This window comes from Lacerta agilis, chromosome 1, assembly GCF_009819535.1.
Source record: "Lacerta agilis isolate rLacAgi1 chromosome 1, rLacAgi1.pri, whole genome shotgun sequence".
Taxonomy (NCBI): Eukaryota; Metazoa; Chordata; class Lepidosauria; order Squamata; family Lacertidae; genus Lacerta; species Lacerta agilis.
The window spans coordinates 9,235,287-9,258,686 of record NC_046312.1 but is presented as its reverse complement, the minus strand read 5'-3'; the positions used below and the strand labels follow the sequence as shown (position 1 = coordinate 9,258,686).

Sequence of the window (23,400 nt, the reverse complement as noted above, 5' to 3'; positions counted from 1 at the left end):
GTTCTCTCATCCCTCTTCTTAAAAAAACTTGATTTGAGTGCGAGGCTTAAGTATGTTTTTGTTTCATTTGTTTTATGGGGTAACATTGAGTGAGTTTTCTGTACCTAAAGTGGCAACTGCTTTGGCAACAAGCCCTGCAGAAATGAGCATAAGAAGTAAATAATTCACAATGAGTCCCACAGAGCTAAGTCTTCTTTAATGACAGCTAACTGATGTGCCATTAAGATTCCTTCGTCAACATTTTATTTCCCCAAGAATGCTGTATCTTCCTCGTTAAATGACTGCTGCTCTAATATCTATGGCACCAGATTTAGCTGCGATGCTGTTTAAGTGGAGCCTATGTATTCCAATAAAGAATCGGTGACTTTTCCTGTTGCTACCCCAGATGTTGTTGGACCACGAGTTCCATCACCCCTGACCGTTGACCATGGCAGCTAGGGCTGATGAGCTTTGGCATCCATTAATGTCTGGAGATCCTTATGAGGAATGGTTGAAGGAGCTGGGTATGTTTAGCCTGGGAAAGAGGAAACTGAGAGGAGACAGGATAGCGGGGCGAAGAGAGGGCGAATTCTCACCTTCTCCTGGTTAAAGGGAGGAGGACGCGCCCCTGCAGGCCAACCGGGTTGGTCAGCCAGCGAGGGAATCCCGCCAATCACACAGGGGCTGAGCTCTTAGCCCCTGTACGCGTGATCGGGTCAAGGGCTGAAGTGGTTATTTAAAGCAGGGGTAGGCAACCTAGGGCCCATGGGCCGGATGCGGCCCAATCGCCTTCTCAATCCGGCCCACAGACGGTCTGGGAATCAGCGTGTTTTTACATGAGTAGTATGTGTCCTTTTACTTAAAATGCATCTCTGGGTTATTTGTGGGGCATAGGAATTTGTTCATTTCCCCTCCCCCCCAAAAAATAAAGTCTGGCCCACCACATGGTCTGAGGGACGGTGGACCAGCCCACGGCTGAAAAAGGTTGCTGACCCCTGGTCTAAAGGGTTGTCACATGGAAATTGCAGCAAGCTTGTTTTTTCCTGCTCTGGAGGGTAGGACCCAATCCGATAGCTTCCAGTTACAAGAAATGATATTCCGACTAAACATCAGGAAGAGCTTTCTGACATCAGGAAGAGCTGTTTGACAGTGGGACGATCTCTCTTGGGAGGTTGTGAAGGTTCCTTGGGAGGTTCCTTGGAGGTTATTAAGCAGAGGTTGAATGGCCATCTGGGTTGGACAAAATGAGCCTGGGGAACCCTTCCAACTCTACAATTTTATGATTCCTCAAGATCTTCACCCTGATCTAATTCATATTGTCTACACTAGCCTTTCTCAACCTGGGTTCCTTCAGATGCTTAGAACAGGGGTTCCCAAACTAAGGTCCGTGGGCCAGATAAGGCCCGAGGGACTTGTTTATCCGGCCCGCGATGACCCCTGCCGCCCGCTGCTGCCTCCCGCTCTTACCGGCGCTGCGCTGCACGGCTGCCCGCTTCCAGGTCAGAGGAGCATGGGAAATAGCTTGTGCACATGCACAAGCATTATTTCTGGTGCGCATCCGGGTCGGAGGAGGCCCGTGCACATGCACACAAGCTATTTCCCATGCTCCTCCGACCTGGAAGTGCACTGGAAATAGTGTGTGTGCACATGTATGGGCGCGTGCTCCCCCGCCCTCCGGCCCTCCGTACGGTCGGCGCTGGAGACACTGGCCCGAGGCGTGGTAAGTTTGCTGACCCCTGGCTTAGAACTACAATTCAGTCAGCTAGTGGTCAGAGATGATGGGAGTAGGAATCCAACATCTGGATGGCATCAGGTTGGGTTGTGGTGTTAGCGTAAGTCATGAAAACTGAGAACTCAAAGGGAGTATGTTGCCATAAATATTATTATTATTATTATTATTATTATTATTATTATTATTATTACCCAGCCACTCTGGGAGGCTTCCAACAAAAGATTAAAAATACATTAAAATACATTAAAACATGGAACTGTATAGTTGGAAGGGTCAACTAGTCCAACCCCATGCAATGCAGGAATCACAACTATTGTTCAGATGAGGGTGGCAAATGATAGGAAGCCAAACAATTGGTCCACCTAGCAGTCTTGCTTGTGCTGAGGTAGCCAACATGGTGCCCTCCAACTCCTATCAGCCCAAGCTAACATGGCCAAAGATCAGGGATGATGGGAGCTAGAGTTCATCAACATTTGGACGGCACCATTTTGGCTGCCGCTGGTCTACAATAATGCCAAGCAGCTCTTCACACTTTGAGACAGGATCCTTTTACAGCCCTACCTGCAACTAGGTATGGACAGATCAACCTATTCCTAGCCCATGGCTATCTCAGATGTGTTCATTCATAAATCTGTTCCATCCTTTTCCTTCATTAATCTTCAGCATGAAAAATCCCCGGAGAACTTGGAATGAGAAAAACATATTGCTGTGCTTGAAAGCAGGACCAAATGCAACCTTGTATCTGCTGGACCTGACCAACTTCGTAATAAACAACAAGGCAGTTAATCACCAGCTCAGTAAGCGTTTTTGGGGGGACAGCCTGCAATAACATCAAGTAATATATGCTGGTGTCCTTGCTGTGTTCCTTTTCCTGCTACTGGAGTTTAGAACTCACTTTGTTGCACAAAACAGCTTAGTTCCATCTTTCTTTCTTATAAAGTGGCAAAACATGGCCCCGTTTAGCTTGTGATGGATTTGGTCACGCTTAGGGCATCCTTTTTCACCTGGGTGTCCCTCCAGATGTCTTCAACTGCAACTCCCTTCAGCTTCAGCTGGCATGGCCAATGGCCAGAGATGATGGGAGTTGTAGTCCAAAATGTCTGGAGAGCTGCAGGTTGGGAAATGCTGGTCTAGGGTTTGGGGAAAATGTTAAGGTTGGCTTCTTGGAAGAAACGTACTCTACTGCTGTCCTTCAGAGATATTTGGATCAGGGGTAAGGAACCCATAGCCCTCCAGATGCTGTTGGACTACAACTTGCATGATCCAAAACCATTGGTCAGGCTGGCTGGGCTGATGGGAGCTGGATACAATTTTAATGTCAAATGACATTCAGAAGGAAAGGGAACAGCAACTGGACAGAAACTTCACAGCACAGACAATTTATGTGGGTCTCCTCCATTAATTGCTGATTTACTTTTGGAACTTGTCCTATAGCAAAGCAGCTTGTAAAATTCTGAATGCTGAGGGATGGGAGATAACAAGTGCCACAAAGTCTCCTTGTTGCATTTGCATTTGCTACAGCAGACTAAACTTGACTACCCGTCTGGAGTTTGCCACCTTGCAACAACAGCAGACAGTAGACCAATCCCTATCCTCTACCCACAGCTATTTGCATTGTTAGTCATGCCTGACACCAAATGAGTAGGGTCCAATACTTTGGAAAGTTCATTTGAAAAAGGAACGTGTTCTAAGTCTTGTTCATCCTGTCCAAAAAAGAACTAGTTCCACTTCCACTTTGTCCTTTTCCAAAATGAACCAGGCCAGTTAAAATTCATTTAGATGAACTTTTTAGTTCATAAAAAGGCCATGCGTCATCCCTTGTACCCAGCATTCGGAATTTTACAAGCTTATTGCTAAAAGATAGGGTCCAGAAGTAAATCAGGGAACCACGTTCTTCCTATTTTTATACTTCAAAAGCTGTTCCAGTTGGAAGAGAATTTCTTGCAGGGAAGATGCAAGATATAACTCACACTCCTTCTTTCTGATTGCCTAGCAAAACTGATTAAATTACTAAGCAACTTCACTTCCGGCGAGGTCGCCATCACGGGCGGTCGTGGGTTGCCTCGGCAGCGAGGCGACCCAGTCCAGCCCGGGGGAGGCGCGGGAAGAGCGTCCTGCGCCTCGGGCTCCCCGGCGGGCCCGCTAAGCTCCGTCCCCTTCCCTTGCTCCCCCTGTAAAGGGGGAGCGGGGGTGAGAGGGGATCGCGGAGTTGGGCCATTAGGGGATATGCCCCAACCGGGCGGAAAAGCGGCGAGTGCTGGCCGTGACGAGCGACGACGTTCTCCCTGTAGAAGATGAAAGGAAATGAAGCCCGGTGGTTGTGAGTACTTGACTGGATTAAATTTGTGGACTTAACGATCCGGGAGGTTTCAGGGAAAGGAAGTCTGCCTCCCTCCCTTCGGCGGCAAGAAAATAACGGTTTATGATACTGTTGCTACCAAGATGGTTACAATGTTTGGATTTTTTCACAAGTGAGACTATCTAGATCTCCCTTTGGGGAGGAAGAGGATGGAGAATATCCCTTTTTAAAGTTATGGTCTTTGCGCCCTGGTTTCAGGGGAAATGGCTGCGAAAAGTCTGAGCCGAAGTGGAAAACTACTGGTATAAGATGGAAAACATTGAAATAGAAACTGAAATTTGATACCTATGCCCGTTCTTACCATGTTGGGCTTTGTTTTTGAACTTGTTTTGAACTCTGGACTAACTGATGGACAAAGGATTATTACCGTATTTTTCGCTCCATAAGACGCACTTTTTCCCTCCTAAAAAGGAAGGGAAAATGTTGCTGCGTCTTATGGAGCGAAGGCTTCGCTCCCTGCGGCCTCCCCCCACCCTGATTTCGGGCACTGGGTGCTGCATCGGCGCGGGGAGCTGGGCGGTGGGGGAGGCAGCCGGGATCCCAGCTGCTTCCTCCACCACCCAGTGCCCGAAATCAGGATTTTTGGATCGACGCGGGGCGCTGGGTGGTGGAGAAAGCAGCCGGGATCCCAGCTGCTTCCTCCACCACCCAGCACCCCGCGCCGATCCAAAAAGCAGGCTTTCTGCATCGGCGCGGGGAGCTGGGCGGTGGGGAAAGCAGCCGGGATCCCAGCTGCTTCCTCCACCACCCAGCACCCCGTGCCGATCCAAAAAGCAGGCTTTCTGCATCGGCGCGGGGAGGTGGGCGGTGGGGAAAGCAGCCGGGATCCCAGCTGCTTCCTCCACCACCCAGCACCCCGTGCCGATCCAAAAAGCAGGCTTTCTGCATCGGCGCGGAGAGGTGGGCGGTGGGGAAAGCAGCCGGGATCCCAGCTGCTTCCTCCACCACCCAGCACCCTGCGCTGATCCACAAAGCAGGCTTTCTGCATCGGCGCGGGGAGCTGGGCGGTGGGGAAAGCAGCCGGGATCCCAGCTGCTTCCTCCACCACCCAGCACCCTGCGCTGATCCACAAAGCAGGCTTTCTGCATCGGCGCGGGGAGCTGGGCGGTGGGGAAAGCAGCCGGGATCCCAGCTGCTTTCTCCACCACCCAGCACCCGAAATCAGCCTTTTTGGAGCTGGGCGGGGTGCTGGGTGGTGGAGGAAGCAGCTGCTTTCTCCACCACCCCACACCCTGTGCTCATCCCACTTGCTTTGAAGGGAGCTGGGGACGAGGGGTGAACGCTCACCCCTTCTCCCCTGCTCCCTTTCAAAAAAACGGGGATGAGCCTTTTTGAAGGGGTGCATGGTGCCCCTTCAGAGAGGCTCATCCCCGCTTTTTTTAAAGGCAGCGGGGGAGAAGGGCTGAGCGTTCACCCCTTCTCCCCAGCTGTCTTTAAATCTTTAAACCTCCCCAACACCAGCGAAAGTGGGGTGGGAGGACAGGAAGCCCTACAGCATCGCTACTGGGCTTCCCCTTTCTCTGCCCCACTTTCGCTGGTGTCGGCAGGGTGGGAGAGGCAGGGGAGGCCCGTAGCATGTTCCTCTCCCAGTCCCTCCACCGCTGCTGCCTCCTTCGCTCCCTCTCGCAGCCTTTTAGAGGAGGAAAACCAGGAAAAAATATTTTTCTCTGGTTTTTCCCCTTTAAAAATTGGTGCGTCTTATGGTCCGGAGCGTCTTATGGACCGAAAAATACGGTATTTTGAAACTGGAACTGCTTAATCAGAAATTGAAGGCTTTGAGTGGGGATATGAAGAAAAATTTACTTCCCACAGAGGAGACCTTTCAGGTATTCGACACTATGGAAGAGAGCCTTGGCAAAGAGCTGAAGGGGATGATTGAAGAACTGAGAGAGATGGCTTGGCGACTCCCGGAAAAAGAAACGTCCTTTGGCGGTGGCAGCCTCGGGACGGTGAAGAATGTTATATCCAGCCCCCGAGGTGAGAGCTCGGGAGTGAAAGGCAAAAAATTAAGATATCTACAAATAGAAGAAGCATGCAGCATTGAATGGGAGAAGCTGAAAGAAGATGAACAGTGTACCCTGATGTTCGATGCAAGGACTGTTGGGGACTGTGTCTGGATCTGTGGACGTACAAGGAAAGAGGACAATTTGAGGAGTGGTTCCGGTGAAAGATGGAGAAGGTCAATGGATAGAGGGGGGATAGGGTGAGGTGTATTAAGTGCAGAATATAATTGGTTTGTTATGGTAATCTGAAATCGGAGGGTTAAGACATTAAGTTTTATTTTATTTTCTAACAAGAAAAGGGATATTTTGAATTTTTTGTTATTAGCAGCAGTTTAAGGGATAGAAGAAGTTTGCTTAGATTTGATATAAGAATAATTTGTTAAGATATAAAGTTTTGTTATTAATTATTATGGATTAAGATGATTGTTTAGATTTGAATTTTCTTTAAATGAATTCAATTTTTAGAGAGATGAAGTTATTAAAGTAGAATCTGGATTTGGAACCGAAGGAGAGAAGGCAGGGGAAGTCAATTGTAAAGATTCGGAACTAGAATTTTTTTTGTGTGTGTGTGTAAACAAGAAGAAGAATCGTGGTTATGTTTGTTTTTGTTTTGTATAAATGTGGGTGGGTGATGGTATTCTTTGTTATGAAAAATACCAATAAATTCTTTATAAAAAAAATAAAAAAAAATTACTAAGCAACTTTAGCAACAGCAGCACTTCCATATCTGCCTAATAAACCATAGAATAGAGCCTCCACATTTTGTTTGCTAACTTTCTTTATAGATGTGCCGTTGACTTTTTCCAAATAGAAAATGAAAATGAAAGCTAAGCGTCCAGTCCCCTTGCTTTGGGAACAGGGAATGAAGGTGAACTAGAAATAACTCAAAGTTCTGCTCCAAATGAACTTAATTCACCTTTAATTCACCCAGGAATTATGGGAACTAATTTCAGGTTTGGGTATTTTGTAACTAGTTCAGTGAACTGATGTGGCTTGGAGAGGGGCCATAGCACATGCTTTGTTGGCAGAAAATCCCAGATTCAATCCCTCGTGCATTGATGCAAAACAACCTTAGATGACAGAGCTGAAGAAAGTGCCTCCTCTGGGACCTTAGAGAGCCACTACCGTCCAGAACAGACAATACTGGCAGAGCACAAGACATTTCTTTTATTGTTAACTTACAGAATTCAGTTCTGGGTTACCTTTGTGCAAAGTGGTGTTTTCAGGGTTTTGGGGGTTTTTTTTAGGTCACAGTATGCCGAGAATTTGATAGTGCAGTCGAACCAGTCTACCTTTCTCCAAAAGTAGTTGAAAGATGGCAAGTTCAGAAGAGGGCTTTGAACTGCTTACTCAGATGTTCCTTGAACACAAGATCATACAATGCTTCCATCCCATCCCTCGGGACCCTACTGCTTTGGCAAGGATGTTCTTCTGACATACGTACAAGGTTCTAACAGTCAGTCGGATGTTTTGATCCTGCTTTGCTTAAAAGGCGCCAGAACGTTATTGAAATCAAATAGCTCTGTGACTTCTGCATAAATAAACCTGTCTAGACACTTGGATGATATCTGGTGAAGCTAACCATGAAGCAACCCCCACCCCATTTTATTTATTTTTTGCAAGAAAAGGTGGCAGGAGATCTATGTACAGTGTATTTTCATGCAAACCCATCTCTTTCTTTGGTCTTTGGTCACGTCCCCTTTTTAATTTGGATCATGTTATTTCCTTCAATATAGAGGGTTCTGTTTTAGGAATGAGGAGGCCCTCCATGTGCATATGGTTTCCCAACTCCCATTACTCTGTACCAGCATGGTCACCGGTCAGGGATGGTGAGATAAACGTCTGGAGGGTTACAGGTTCTCCATACCTGGGCTAGATGGCTAACAGGTGTGGTCCCAAAAGTATGTTTCGAAGGCACCTTGCCTAAACTAAGTAGGTTTGGGTCTGGGAAGTGCCTTATATAGAGCGCCGTAGGCACAACGATCCAAGGAATGCAGGACATGAATAAAGGCTTACAAAAGTTCCTAGCAGAATCATACCAGTGTAAGTTATTGGTGAAGATGCTTATCTGGGTTAAAGAAACTTCTCTGTCTGATCACCTGGAACCAATTCTTCCCCACCATGGGTGAGCAGGCAAGTAGAATCATAGAATCATAGAGTTGGAAGAGACCACAAGGTCCATCCAGTCCAACCCCCTGCCAAGCAGGAAACACCATCAAAGCAATCCTGACAGGTGGCTGTCAAGCCTTCCACTTAAAGACCTCCAAAGAAGGAGACTCCACCACACTCCTTGGCAGCAAATTCCACTGTCCAACAGCTCTTACTGTCAGGAAGTTCTTCCTCATGTTTAGGTGGAATCTTCTTTCTTGTAGTTTGAATCCATTGCCCCGTGTCCGCTTCTCTGGAGCAGCAGAAAACAACCTTTCTCCCTCCTCTATATGACATCCTTTGATATATTTGAACATGGCTATCATATCACCCCTTAACCTTCTCTTCTCCAGGCTGTTTACAAGCTTGGTTTCTTAGAATCAATTTTGTTTAGTTATTTAACTACACACACACACACACACGCACACACACACACACACACACACACACACTGTTTCTAGACAGATATAGAAAACGGGAGTTACTTGTGAATAAGTGGCCTCACCTTTTAGTAAGCTTTGTTATTCTGGATTTCTGAAGAAAAACATTCAACTACTGAGCAAGTACATCTTGAAACAGCACACTGTGCAAGGAAGGACATTTTAGCAGGTTTCGTTACGCTGCGGTTATGAGCAAGAAGAGCACTTAACCAACGGGAGAATAAATTTAACTACCATAAATAAATAAATGTTAAAGCAGAACATCATGTAAGCCATCCATTAGCAGCAAACTCAGCAAGACAGACATTGACTTTCTGCCATGTTGCTATCTAAAAATCATTAGTGGGATTATTTAAATCCTTTCAAAAAAGATCCATCTAGAATGTTCCTATAAAATGTATTATATCAGCAGTAGCTGCAAAGCCCACAAACAAATCTAAAGAACCCAAACGAATGCAGATTGATTTAGATTCATGAACCCTGGTATCCTGTTGCTGGGAATGAACAGCAAAGTATTCTACCACCTGTATCATGTTAGCTAGCTCAATGCTGAAGGCTGGATGCTCCAGGGATAATCTCGGGGATCTTCAAACAGGGCTTGCAAGCACCCTGCACTGCTTCGTGACCCCATGGTCCAATGCACGCCGGGCACTCCTGTCTTCCACTGCCTCCCGCAGTTTGGTCAGACTCATGTTGGTAGCTTCGAGAACACTGTCCAACCATCTCATCCTCTGTCGTCCCCTTCTCCTTGTGCCCTCCATCTTTCCCAACATCAGGGTCTTTTCTAGGGAGTCTTCCCTTCTCATGAGGTGGCCAAAGTACTGGAGCCTCAGCTTCAGGATCTGTCCTTCTAGTGAGCACTCAGGGCTGATTTCTTTAAGAATGGATAGGTTTGATCTTCTTGCAGTCCATGGGACTCTCAAGAGTCTCCTCCAGCACCATAATTCAAAAGCATCCATTCTTCGGCGATCAGCCTTCTTTATGGTCCAGCTCTCACTTCCATACATCACTACTGAGGAAACCATAGCTTTAACTATACGGACCTTTGTCGGCAAGGTGATGTCTCTGCTTTTTAAGATGCTGTCTAGGTTTGTCATTGCTTTTCTCCTAAGAACTTTTAAGAACTACAGTTTAAGAATTGGTGCCTGGCTTTGCTCCCCCCCCTTCACTCCTTCCTCCTACCCCCCCCCCCCGCATGTGTCTTTTTGGTTTTAAGTTTGCGGGCAGGAGACAATCTTGTTTTAACTGATTGTAGGCCAGCCACTCTGGGAGTCTTTCTGGCTGAAGAATGGGGTACAGGTGTTTCTAAATTCATTAATTGGTCGACATTCAAGCACCTGGAGGTTATCGGGAGACCGTCTGATGCCAGATTGAATTAAATGTTCTGCTTACAAAGTATGTTTAAAAGGGTTTATAATAGTTATATAAGAAGAAAAAGGGATTTACCTCCAGCTACTGAAGTCTGAGCGTTGTTGTTGTTTTTGTGTTTTTTTAAATCATGGGTCTGTAATAGCAGCCAAATTGACATAATCAACAGCAAAAACAGCTGCAGCAAGCTGTGAATACACACACTGTGTTAACATAGGCAGGGGAAATGGTTATTTATTTACTGCAGTGGTACCCTGTTTTTTTCTCCAAAGAGCACAAAATGGTATGTTTCTCTCTACATTTTCATTGTATCATCACAACAACCCTGCAGGGTAGGCTAGGCTGTGAGACAATCAGTTGCTCAAGGTCACTTCTTTGGAAAAGCCACAGATTGGAGATGCTCAGGCCTTGGGGGGGGCAAGTGTGCCCCCATAGCTCTCTGTATGGCCCTTGGGACTCCCCAATGGCCATGCTCCCTCCCAAGCCACACACCCCTCTGCAGCCTACCTCAAGAGCTTTTGCCTGGCTGGAAAGTGTCCTTGGGCACTGAAAATGCTTCTGGCAGAGAGTGGGGTACAACTGCAAAGAAACTAACTGACTGCACAGAAGGTGAAATTTGCACCCAGCACTGTCCTCACTTTGGCCTTTGGCCCTGTCATGGAATTCTACTCAATATCGACCCAGAGCAGAACTCTGACATATAGTTAGCAGAGTAAAAACTTAAACACGTTGCAAGATTCCCCCCCCCCCCCGAACAGACCAGAGGCAATTAATATTCCACCCAGCAGAGCTTTACTGCTACTGAAGGCAAATGAGCATAATGGTCACAAATCCAATACAATCGGGATTGGCCCAGTCCATAAGAAATCCAGTTGCAGCAGGCTTAACTTAAACTAAAAATAACTTATAATAAGTCTAAACCTTAACACTATGTAGAGAACACCACACCAGAAGGAAAAGAGAGCTAGAAAGAGAAAGTGAAAACTAGGCTCCTTCTGGCCCTACTTTTATAGTCAGCATGACCTTGTCAGAAAAAGATAAGAGAACCAGTTTAAGCCAGCTGTACTCACCTTCTCGGAAGGAATAACCCAAACATCATGAACCTTCTGCATGCTTGTTTTACACAGAGAAGCTTCCAGAACCCTCTTGAATTAAGTAGAATAAGAAAGATCTCTACATACTAAAGGTAAAGATACCCCTGACCGTAAGGTCCAGTTGTGGACGACTAGGGTTGCGGCGCTCATCTTGCTCTATAGGCCGAGGGAGCCAGCGTTTTTGAACAGACACCTTCTGGGTCATGTGGCCAGCATGACTAAGCCACTTCTGGCGAACCAGAGCAGCACACGGAAACGCCGTTTACCTTCCCGCCAGAGCGGTACCTATTTATCTACTTGCACTTTGACGTGCTTTTGAACTGCTAGGTTGGCAGCAGCTGGGACCGAACAATGGGAGCTCATGTATCTGAAGAAGTGTGCATGCACACGAAAGCTCATACCAAGAACAAACTTAGTTGGTCTCTAAGGTGCTACTGGAAGGATATATTTTTTTTGACTATGGCAGACCAACACGGCTACCTGCCTGTAGTGTCTCTTTCTTCATGATGTTGTAGGTTTTAACACCAAAACCAAAAGCTGTGGCACGGCAGTGCTTTTTCTTGCCTTTGTTTCCCTTGTGTACAAATGAGGATCCATCATTTCCCTTTTGGCAGGCGCCTAATGAAAAGGAGGGTGGGGATATAACAGATGCCTTCTCTGCAGTTTTCCACTCCGCACAACTTTGGAACAGTGGCTATTTTTAATGTAGCAGTTGGTGAATTAAATGAGGTGAAACCTATTCCGGTTTCTGCAAGAAGCTCCCATAAATATTTATTTTCAGGGCTGTGTGCATTCTATGCATCTTTAGAATAGCTGTGGGTGTGTGAGATCCAATATTTGCCATGATCTCTGGATTCATGAAAATGTTTTCTTAACCCTGGGCCTTGGTCCAGTATACCTGAAGGAGCATCTCCACCCCCATCGTTCAACCTGGACACTGAGGTCCAGCTCTGAGGGCCTTCTGACAGTTCCCTCAACGCGAGAAGTGAAGCTACAGGGAACCAGGCACAGGGCCTTCTCGGTGGTGGCACCCGCCCGGTGGAACGCCCTCCCATCAGATGTCAAAGAAATAAACAACTATCTGATGTTTAGAAGACATCTGAAGGCAGCCCTGTATAGGGAAGTTTTTTAATGACTGATGTTTTAATGTATTTTTAATCTCCTGTTGGAAGCTGCTCAGAGTGGCTGGGGAAACCCAGCCAGATGGGCAGGTGTGGTGAATCAGTTCATAGTTAGGGGCTGTTTAGAGACCCATGGAGTTTTAAAGGTTAATGGAATCCCCAGTTAGAGTGACAGACACCCTTGGGAGGTGGGACATTCCGCGATTTAAAAGGAGGGAGCAGCCGTTGGTTGATGGTGTGAGAGGGTTGGAGAGTGGTGACTGAAGAAGGAGGGTGTGGGGCAAGGTTAGGTTTAGGTTAGGAAGGAACGTTAAAGATGTGTTTATGTTTATGTTGATGAAACGAAGAATATACACTGATAACAAACTAAGCTTATGAACCTATACTGAAACCGCTATGCTCTGTACTAAATAAAGATCTCTTGTTTTTGAGCCAAGTCGTCGTTCTTTTGGTCCAGCAGGTTATATAAGCTCTTGAGGAGGGGAAGTCAGGAAAAGGGCAAAACTATTCTGAAAGGCGATAGTTTGTGTCTTAGAGTTCCCTCAGGAGGGGCTAGTGGGCGAAAAACCTGGGATTGCCACAGAGTTGCTAAGAGGGCTTAGTCAACTGGTATAGTGAGGGGATCTAACAAAGAGTGCCCCGGACTATAGGCAAAAGAGAGGTTAAACCCCAAAGCCCAGAGCAGTGGAAATAACCGGCCACGACCGCTGGACAGGAAAACCCCCAGTTACTAAGAAATTCCCAGTTTATTAAACAAAGGGAAAGACAATAACAGACGGACCTCAAAGGGACAGGTGGGGTGCGTGTTAATTTGACCCAGAACACCTGAGTAAAACGTAACTTAGTAACAAGGGGAGAGTCTGAGGTGGAGGTTCGTCGCAGCAGGGTATAAATTATTATTGATGATGATGATGATGATGATGTCAAAACTGTCCTGCTCCGCTCTGCAGGTGTGTTGTAAAAGTTTTTCTGTTCCCCCTTCCAAAATGACTAAAATCAGGGTGCCCCTCCTCCAACCCAGGTTCTCACCTTCAACCCTTTATTTCTTCCTCTTCTTCTGACTGATCCTGCCAGTCCAAATCCGATTCCAACAGCTCTGTGGGGCTCATGACTCCAGGCATGTTTTAACTGAACTTTCCCTGCTGCTTTCCCAGGTAAAGGTGATGTGTTTGGTGACATCTTCTGGAAGGAGACCACTCTGGCCCACGCATGCGCCAACGTCCGGGCCCTGACCTACTGCGATTTGCACATTATCAAGCGGGAAGCCTTGCTGAAAGTCCTGGACTTTTATACAGCTTTTGCAAACTCCTTCTCCAGGAATCTCACGCTCACCTGCAATCTGAGGAAACGGGTAAGATATCGTCGTTTTGATTTTGACGTTTAGGCATTCATTTACGGATCACGTGTGTTTCAAGGAAATTTGCAAACCTATGGTAAGACAGCTAAGAATACTATTGAAAACACAAATGCAACATACAGTAAAGATAGGTTTAACAGCAATGCAAAATGAACACTGAAGGCACTTATATTTCCACCTAGCAGAAGAAAATGTGTTTGGGGGGAGGAATGTCTTCAATTGTTTCTGGAAATCACAAATCGTGGGTGTGTCTCCTATCTCAACGGAGATGCTATTCCATAAAACAGAGGCAGCCCCAATGAATGCCTTTCTCTGGGTTACTCTGGAGCAGGTTTCTGATATTTCAAGAGTTTTAAATAAAATGTGATGCAGAATGGTCCTCTGATTAATCATGTCACAGAGGATGATTTTGTATTAGACACAACACCCTAAGAATCATAGTTTCTACCAGTGCTTTTTTCCCCTTAAAAAAAAGTTTAGGGGTACTCTCATTTTGACTCAAGAAAACCGCCATTTTATAGTTCAAATCGTGAAAAATAAATACAGCAAATGGACAAAAGTACAAAGATTCACAAAATGTTTAGGGGTATGCGTACTCCTGCGTCCCCCCAGGGGAAAAAAGCACTGGTTTCTACTACTACTACTACTACTTTTAAAGCAAGTTTCTAGTCTTTAGGACGGCAAAGATAGAGCTGCAAGTGTGTGGCAATGTCTAAAACACCCCAAAAGCTAACCTGCCCAGGACAGAATATCTAGATCTTTAGTAGTTTCTATTCTTTTTAGAGTTCATGATGATTGACAACTGCAGAATGAGTTACCCAAAATAAATAAGCAGCTGCCAAGGAGCAAATGTGGACCAACATGGAAGAAAATTGGGTTTTTGTTTTGCTTTGTTTTTTGTTTTTTTTGCTTGTTCGTTTTTTAAAGATTTTATTTGCTTTTTTATTTAATCATGTCATCAATGCATACTGTGTTACACTCAAGTACAAGGTAATAAGGAGGGGGGAACTAAGAGACAATTAAGATTCCAGGCAGAGTCCCAACACAACCAGTAAGCCTTGCATAGGGGCAGGGGCGTAGCAAGGTAAATTGGTACCCGGGGGCAAAAAAAAAAATTGTCACCCCCCTCCGAGGCATGGGAAGGTCAAGTGGTACCCGGTGCAGAAAATTTCTTGTCAACCCCCCCATTGACCCCCCCCCCGCATATTTTCTTACAAAGGAATAATAACAAGTAATAATAATAATAATAAACTTTTATTTATATCCCGCCCTCCCCGGCCGAAGTCGGGCTCAGGGTGGCTAACATCAGATACATAACATTGGTATAAAATCAAACAATAATTAAATTACCTCCTAAAAACATCTCAAAATCAAATTAAAGTCTAATTAGATGGCTTTCCACAGGGTTAGGGTTGGGAACAGTAAGCGTTCTCTGAACTGAAATTTCAGCCTTCACGACATAGGAAAACAGCCAAGTAAACAGCTATTTTGGTGGAGGAGGGTCAAGATATTAACCGATATGCATGAAATTTCATATATAGCTATATAATCCCTAGTATAGTAAGATAAGACCTTCGGAGCAGGCATTTTCAAAAAACAATTTTAAAAATTCAATTATTTTTTTCTCCAAAAATATTGTTCCTTGATAATTTGTCACCCCCTCCATTATGGAACCCGGGGCGGACCACCCACCCCACGCCCCTTGCTACGCCCCTGCATAGGGGCTTCATTCCCAGGGAGATCCTGAGAATAATACGAGTGGTTGGGACCAGTCCAGAACCTGAGAACACATTACTGCCCAGGTATGTGATCTGAACCACAGTCCTTGTAGCACATTGCATGGTGGTAGCTCTGCAGAGAACTGATGGCTTAGAGTCATAGAATCATAGAGTTGGAAGAGACCACAAGGGCCATCCAGTCCAACCCCCTGCCAAGCAGGAAACACTATCAAAGCATTCCTGACAGATGGCTGTCAAGCCTCTGCTTAAAGACCTCCAAAGAAGGAGACTCCACTACACTCCTTGGTAGCAAATTCCACTGCCGAACAGCTCTTACTGTCAGGAAGTTCTTCCTAATGTTTAGGTGGAATCTTCTTTCTTCTAGTTTGAATCCATTGCCCCGTGTCCGCTTCTCTGGAGCAGCAGAAAACAACCTTTCACCCTCCTCTATATGACATCCTTTTATATATTTGAACATGGCTATCATATCACCCCTTAACCTTCTCTTCTCCAGGCTAAACATACCCAGCTCCCTAAGCCGTTCCTCATAAGGCATCGTTTCCAGGCCTTGGACCATTTTAGTTCCCCTCTTCTGGACACGTTCCAGCTTGTCACTATCCTTCTTGAACTGTGGTGCCCAGAACTGGACACATCTTTCCTATAGGAAAGATGCACATGGCCGGATGCTACGGGGGGGAAGAAGATCAAAGGTCACAAATGAGTTTGAAACAGCCCATCAGTTTTTTGGCTGTGTGCCTCTAGCTTATCTGGGGATCACCCAACCCAAATCTTTATATAAGCAAATGTGTACCTTTATACCCGTGAATAGGCTTAGAGCTGCCTAAAGAACAGAGAGTGTGTCAAAAAAGAGTTCCTTCCTGTTTATTTTGTAGTCAAGCCACAGATCTCCCTGTCAATTAGCCTCCGTGGAAATAATACAATATCTACACAAGAATTAGCTATTAACAATATGCCTTTGGGACTGGGTTCGGAGATGCCTTCATTTTTATGCAGCTGTAGGGGGTGAATGTTCTTTTTTATGTGGGTGTTCCTAAAATCATATTAGTGAAGGTCATATAAATGTTATCTGCATGAAGAAATCTCATAATTGTGATGAATAGATTTATGGAGCATTAACTCTGGCGCTCTTATGGCTGGAATGAATTTTTCTTTTCTCTGTAGCTCTACTTTTTTATCGTGAGATAAAGAAGTTTGTAGCAGGCAAAACAAAAAACAAACAAAAAATACCCTCCAAATATTATAGTACGCTGTAAGGCAATCACCATATTAATACACAGATGGTATCAGTGGTACCTGGGAATTAACGTCTGCAGAGCACCAGGTGTAATCTTCAAAAGGTGGAAGAACCATTCCACCCATTAGGTATAGGGTCACTTCCTCTAGATCACTGGACTTCAGCTGGTGGGCTGGGACTATACCACCAGTAGTGTTGTAATGGTTAGAGTGTTGGACTGTGACTTTGGAGACCAAGGTTCGAATCCCCACTCAGCCAATCCTACCTCACAAGGTTGTTGTGGGGCTGAAATGGGGGCATGGAGAATCATGAGCTCTTGGGAGGAAAAGGTGGGATATAAATGTAACAAATAAACAAATGGCCTGATCCAAAGTGGGTTGCAGCAGGAGGACTACCATCATGGGAAAAGATTCAGAGAGGGGTCCCCAAATGCATGCTTGGGTCAGAAGAGTGGATCCTGGGTCTGAAAAAGGTAGGCAACTACTGCTCCAGACAGGGCCGTCTCATCCATAGGGGCGCCCCCGCGAGCCCGCTGGCATACCGGGTGCCCCCTCCCCAACCGGCCCCTGCCCCCATGGGCGGGCTGTCGGCCGGGCGCTTGCACGCCGGCGACACAGCCACTGCCGCCCATGCCGGTCCCGGGCTTTGGCTGCGAGCCAGCCGCCCTCGCCTCCCGGCGGAGAGGCAGCACGCTGGGGGCGGCGGAGGGATCGCTGCACCACAGTGGCCAATCTCCCTAAGACGGCCCTGGCTCTAGATGTCATTGGATTACAACTCCCATCAATCCCAACCGCCACGGCCAATGGCAAGGAGTGATGGAAGTTGAATAGGCCGCCTTCATTCTAATATCTCAAACAAAAGGTTGCATTTTTGCATGAACGCGTGTGCCACATTTAATTCCAATATTTTGATCTTCAATGTACTGTAGTTGTCAGACTGGAAACCAACAAACCAAGAAGTTTACAAGCAGGGCTGAAAGAACCAAAGGCCTCAGCTAGGCCAACGAGCAACCACTAATAGCTTCGCAATCAGCTTCGTTGGATTGCCATGAGTTCCAATGTTATGAGAGAGAGAGAGAGAGAGAGAGAGAGAGAGAGAGAGAGAGAGACTTTTCTCTATCCACTCTCTCAATGCCATGCATAAGTCAATGGACCTCGATCATGCCTCCTCTTACCTTTTAGCTAAAAAGTCCCAAATGCTGCAACCTTTCTTCATGGGGCAGTCTCTTGGTCACTTTGCTTGCCCTTTCCCAACTCTGCAGTATCCTTTCTGAGGTGAGGCAGCCAGAACCACTCACAGTATTCTAAATGTGGTTGCACCCTAGATTTGCACAACAGCATTAGGATATCAGCAGTTTTATTTTTTTATTCCTGCATTGCAGCGGGTTGGACTAGATCAGTGTTTTTCAACCACTGTTCCGCGGCACACTAGTGTGCCGCGAGATGTTGCCTGGTGTGCCGTGGGAAAAATTGTGTTTATTTGATTCCTATTCAAGAGAATTACTTTATATATAGTCAATATAGGCACAGAGTTAAATTTTTTAACATTTTCTAATGGTGGTGTGCCTCGTGATTTTTTTCATAAAACAAGTGTGCCCTTGCCCAAAAAAGGTTGAAAAACACTGGACTAGATGACCCTTGGGTCCCTCCCAACTCTAAGAGTCTATGGTTTTCAGTTCCATCCCTAAACGATCCCTTTCCTAACGATCCCTAGCATGGGACCTGCTCAGACAATATGGAGATTGGTGTATACATATGATCTGCCTTCATATAACCATCTGCTTCCTAAGCTTAGACCTGGGCCCTTAGAGAGATGGAAAATCAGGGGAAGCGAGAGACATCATATGGCTGTTACATTTTTTCCCCATTCTTCCACAAGCTCCTTTTGGTTGCGTATGTCGCTGCACAGCACCATTAGCTTGTTTTTGGAACTAGCACACCTCACCACCTGCATTCTAGTAGTCATGTCTCTGCAACTTCAAATTAGCTCCAGTATGATTTCTCTTGCGATTCTTCTGCAGCTTGCTTCACAAGGCAAGAGCACGTAATGACAAAATAAATTACACACTGCATTTTTTATTTTTATGTTTAGTTCAAATGATGGCAAAGAGACTCTGCCGAACAGCAACAATTGAAAACAGAAAGTGAAAGAAACTCTCTATGAGCTATGCCATGCAGGGCCACCCAAGATGGATAGGTCATAGCAGAGAGTTTAGACTAAATGTGATCCACCTGGAGAAAGAACTGGCAAGCCAATCCAGTATCCCTGCCAAGAAAACTCCATGGACAAAGACAACAGGCATATAAAAGTCTTTGTAGGACACAATCTCAATTTTGGCAGCCAAAGCAGCTGAAAATTGGGGAGAGGGTGCTATTGGGAGGGGAGGGGTGGTGAGAAGAAGTTCATTCCTCACCTACCACATCCCCCCTGCCCCTCTCTAGCAGTCCCCGCAGCCTTTCAATGAATAGGAGAGCTCAGTTGCCAGAGCAAGAGATTCTCAATCTCAGGGCCATGGGTTCGAGCTTCACGTTGGGCAGAAGATTCCTGCATTGCAGGAGGTTGGACTTGATGACCCTCATGGTCCCTTCCAGCTCTGTGATTCTATGAAACGTTAGCTGGTGCGTTGACTGGTTTCTCAGCTCTGGTTTGACTGTGCCCATCTTAAGGGGAAAGATTCAGTGACATGTTCTAGACCTGCCTGACTCAGAGGCCTTTCCAGGGACCCAATTTGCTACTGTCAGGACTTTTTGTTCTCAAACAGTTGTTTGCTCTTGCAGCTGTTAGATATAAGGACTGGAAACATGTGCAGTGCTATTATTATTATTATTATTATTATTATTATTATTATTATTATTATTATTATATGTTTTTAATGTTTGGTGTTCTATTGTGCTTTTAATTCTTTTGGGAGCCGCCCAGAGTGGCTGGGGAAACCCAGGCAGATGAGCAGGGTATAAATAATGAATATATTATTATTATTATTATTATTATTAGATGTTTTTAATGTTTGGTGTTCTATTGTGCTTTTAATTCTGTTGGGAGCCGCCCAGAGTGGCTGGGAAAACCCAGCCAGATGGGCAGGGTATATATAATGAATATATTATTATTATTATTATTATTATTATTATTATTATTATATGCCACCCGTCTGACTAGGTTGCCCCAGCCACTCTGGGCGGCTCTCAACAGAATATTAAAAACACAATAAAACATCAACCATTAAAAACTTCCCTATCAGAGGTAGCGTTATTATCAATTTACGATGGGCTGGAAGGTTCACAGGCTATGAAGGACTTGCTCACAAATTTATTGACAGCTGCACAAGTTATTATAGCTAGGAAGTGGAAGGGGCAAGCAGAATATAAAATAGTATCAAGAGGTGTGGGATATTGCTATTAATGATAAATTAACATGTGCAATTAAGGTAAGAGGGGGAATACACAGGAGAAATGATTTTGAGGAGATATGGAGGGTGTTTGTAGAATTTGTACTGTTAAAATGGAAAGGGGTCAAACCATCACAAGAGGTGTTGAAATGTTGGGAGGTTGGATAGTTACAATGGAATGGTCTCAGTGGTGGGGTGCACATTTTTATTCTTATATATTTATGATTATTGTTGTTGTTTAGTCATTTAGTCTTGTCTGACTCTTCGTGACCCCATGGACCAGAGCACGCCAGGCACGCCTATCCTTCACTGCCTCTCGCAGTTTGGCCAAACTCATACCAGTCGCTTCGAGAACACTGTCCAACCATCTCATCCTCTGTCGTCCCCTTCTCCTTGTGCCCTCCATCTTTCCCAACATCAGGGTCTTTTCCAGGGTGTCTTCTCTTCTCATGAGGTGGCCAAAGTACTGGAGCCTCAACCTCAGAATCTGTCCTTCCAGTGAGCACTCAGGGCTGATTTCTTTAAGGATGGATAAGTTTGATCTTTTTGCAGTCCATGGAACTCTCAAGAGTATGATTATTACTTTGTAATAATAATAATAATAATAATAATAATAATAATAATAAAAAAAAACTTCCCTATACAGAGCTGCCTTCAGATGTCTTCTGAAAGTCAGATAGTTGTTTATTTCATTGACATCTGAAGGGAGGGTGTTTCACAGGGTGGGCACCTCTACCAAAAAGGCCCTCTGCCTGGTTCCCTGCAACTTCACTTCTCACGGTGAGGGAACCCACAGAAGGTCCTGGGAGCTCGATCTCAGTTTCCAGGATGAATGATGGGGGTGGAGATGTTCCTTCCGGTATACTGGGCCAACGCTGCTTAGGTGGGACATGTTGTGTCTCAACATGGTTTGAGACTCAGGAGAAGCTAACTGCACCAAAAACACTTGACACTGACAGGGAAGAGTTACACCCAGGTTGATTAGGACCCTGGACAGCACCCTGTGAAAGGTGCCCTGTATAAGGGAAAATGTTGCTTCAGCAGAGCAATGAGGCCTTGTTAAAGCTGGTTGGTCTAGTCCTTCTGTTGGCTCTGCCCCCCGAGAAGCATCCTGTGTTCTTAAAAGGGCTGTTGCCTGATTCTGAAGCTGTAGGTATTTATGGTGTGATAGTGAGGACTACCAAAGAATTGATGCTTTTTAATTATGGTGCTGGAGGAGACTCTTGAGAGTCCCGTGGACTGCAAGAAGATCAAACCTATCCATTCTGAAGGAAATCAGCCCTGAGTGCTCATTGGAAGGACAGATCCTGAAGCTGAGGCTCCAATACTTCGGCCACCTCATGAGAAGAGAAGACTCCCTGGAAAAGACCCTGATGTTGGGAAAGATGGAGGGCACAAGGAGAAGGGGACAACAGAGGACGAGATGGTTGGACAGTGTTCTCGAAGCTACCAACATGAGTCTGACCAAACTGCAGGAGGCAGTGGAAGACAGGAGTGCCTGGCGTGCTCTGGTCCATGGGGTCACAAAGAGTCGGACACGACTAAAAGTTGTTGACCTTTTCTTCAGGGGGGGAAGGGGAAGTTGTTGATCTTTTTTGGGGGGGAGCCTAAGTTGTTGCCTTTTTTTAGGAGAGGGAAATTGCTCACCTAAAACAACAATGCAGTGCTGACAACTGCTTTCATTTTCTAACCCATTTGACGTGACAGACTAACACAGCGGCGGGGGGGGGGGATTTCCTTGCATAGCTTTTCACTTCTGCCAATACAGAGGGGTCCCATGATCGACCACGATCGACACCGATCGTCCGGGGATACACCTGTCGATCGCGGTTGACCGTTTGGACATCCCTGTTGTACTACAATTCCCATCAACCCCAGCTACCATGGACAATGGCCAGGGCCCCTGAGTGATGCAGTTCGGCCATTCCTGGAGTGGAGCATGTGGATTGCCCATGTTCCAGAGAATGTATTTTGCAGGCAGCTGAGCTACTGCAGTCGCAGTTCGGCTTGATTATGGAGAAGGTATATTTGACAAGAATCAATGTTGTTTCATTTTTGCTCACCTCTCAGCAGCCCTTGAAGGATTTTTTTTTTAATGTTCTAAAATGTCGTTGTTTTCAGCACACAATGCTTGGGGGGATGGCTTTATTTGAGTCTCAGTTCTTGCCAAGTCCCTTCCCTGCCATCCAGTTTGCTCCTGGTAATTAACCTTTACAAAGCATGTGTGGGTCTTCGTTAGCTACTAAATAAAAAAGAAGCATCATGATTGTGATTGTTAATTATTTACATAGGGCCGCCCAGGGGCACAGCGCTGCCAATAAAAGAGATCCTTTGTAAGAGCAACAAAGTGAGTTGCATCTACGAGCCGCAGCATTTAAAGCTGCAGGCTTGAAGGGCTTAACTGGCAAATGATTTATTTACTTGCAGTTTTCTTCCCCCTGCTGTTTTAGCTGCCGTCCCCAAAGGCAGCTCACAATAACCAGTAATGAGACAGTCCCTGGTGTGGGGTTTGCATTCCAAAAGACATGACAAGAAAGGAAAAGGGGTTGGGAGGGAGAAGGAAAAAAAGCAAACTTGGGCACTAGTTCTTCGTTACAAAGTTCTGGTAAGTGTTCTTTCTAACAGGGATGGGTGCAGCAAGCTCTCTGCAGTTGCTTCGTGTCAGCCCAGTGGATGGGGTCAGCCGTAACACTGTGGGGATGAGCATAGAAACTAGGATAGGATATATTTCTTAGATATTATCTCTCCCTACTCTTTGCTGCAGACTGGATTTCCTGGTATTTCTCTCCCTTAAAACAATAAAAACACGAAACAGTTTTCTTATAAGTAAAGGTAGATTCACTCACTCAGTTTCACAGCAGCAGTCTTGAGGCAGGCTTCAGCTGTAGTTCAGAAATATATTATAGTTTAGATTAGGATTGGGGTTTGAGCTGTGACTCAGACTCAACACATGTCCTACTTCCCCAGTCATTGATGGAGCATCGAAGAGAAGAGATCAGATAGCAGGGATGAGAGAGAGAGAACGAGAGAGAGAGAGAGAGAGAGAGAGAGAGAGAGATCAAGCTGGGGATGGGACCAGTTTATATAGGTTGCACCTCCTACCTGGCTGGACACAGTAGGAGTGACTCTCACAGGGAGGATGTCCTATAGACCCTGTTACAGGTGGGTAGCCGTGTTGGTCTGCCATAGTCGAAACAAAATACAGTGGTACCCCGCTAGACGAATGCTTCGCTAGACGAAAAACTCGCTAGACGAAAGCATTCATCTAGCGGGAGGCTGCCCCACTAGACGAAAAAGTCTATGGGGCTGCCTCGCAAGACGAAAAAATTTCGTCTTTTTTTTTTCGTTTTTGCGGAGCGCGGCTCCCATTGCCGCTCCGCAAGACGAAAACCCCGCTAGACGAAAATTTTCGCGGGACGAATTATTTTCGTCTAGCGGGGC

The 23,400-nt window shown here is 45.7% G+C and overlaps 1 protein-coding gene across 1 annotated transcript in view; it reads left to right on the top strand.

Moving 5' to 3' along the window:
* The window catches only part of KCNH5 (potassium voltage-gated channel subfamily H member 5), a 199,695-nt gene that overhangs the window by 150,891 nt on the left and 25,404 nt on the right, over positions 1-23,400 (top strand). The window contains exon 10 of the mRNA XM_033174582.1: positions 13,399-13,595. Within this exon, the coding sequence (XP_033030473.1) occupies positions 13,399-13,595 (197 nt within the window). The remainder of the gene's footprint in view (positions 1-13,398; positions 13,596-23,400) is intronic.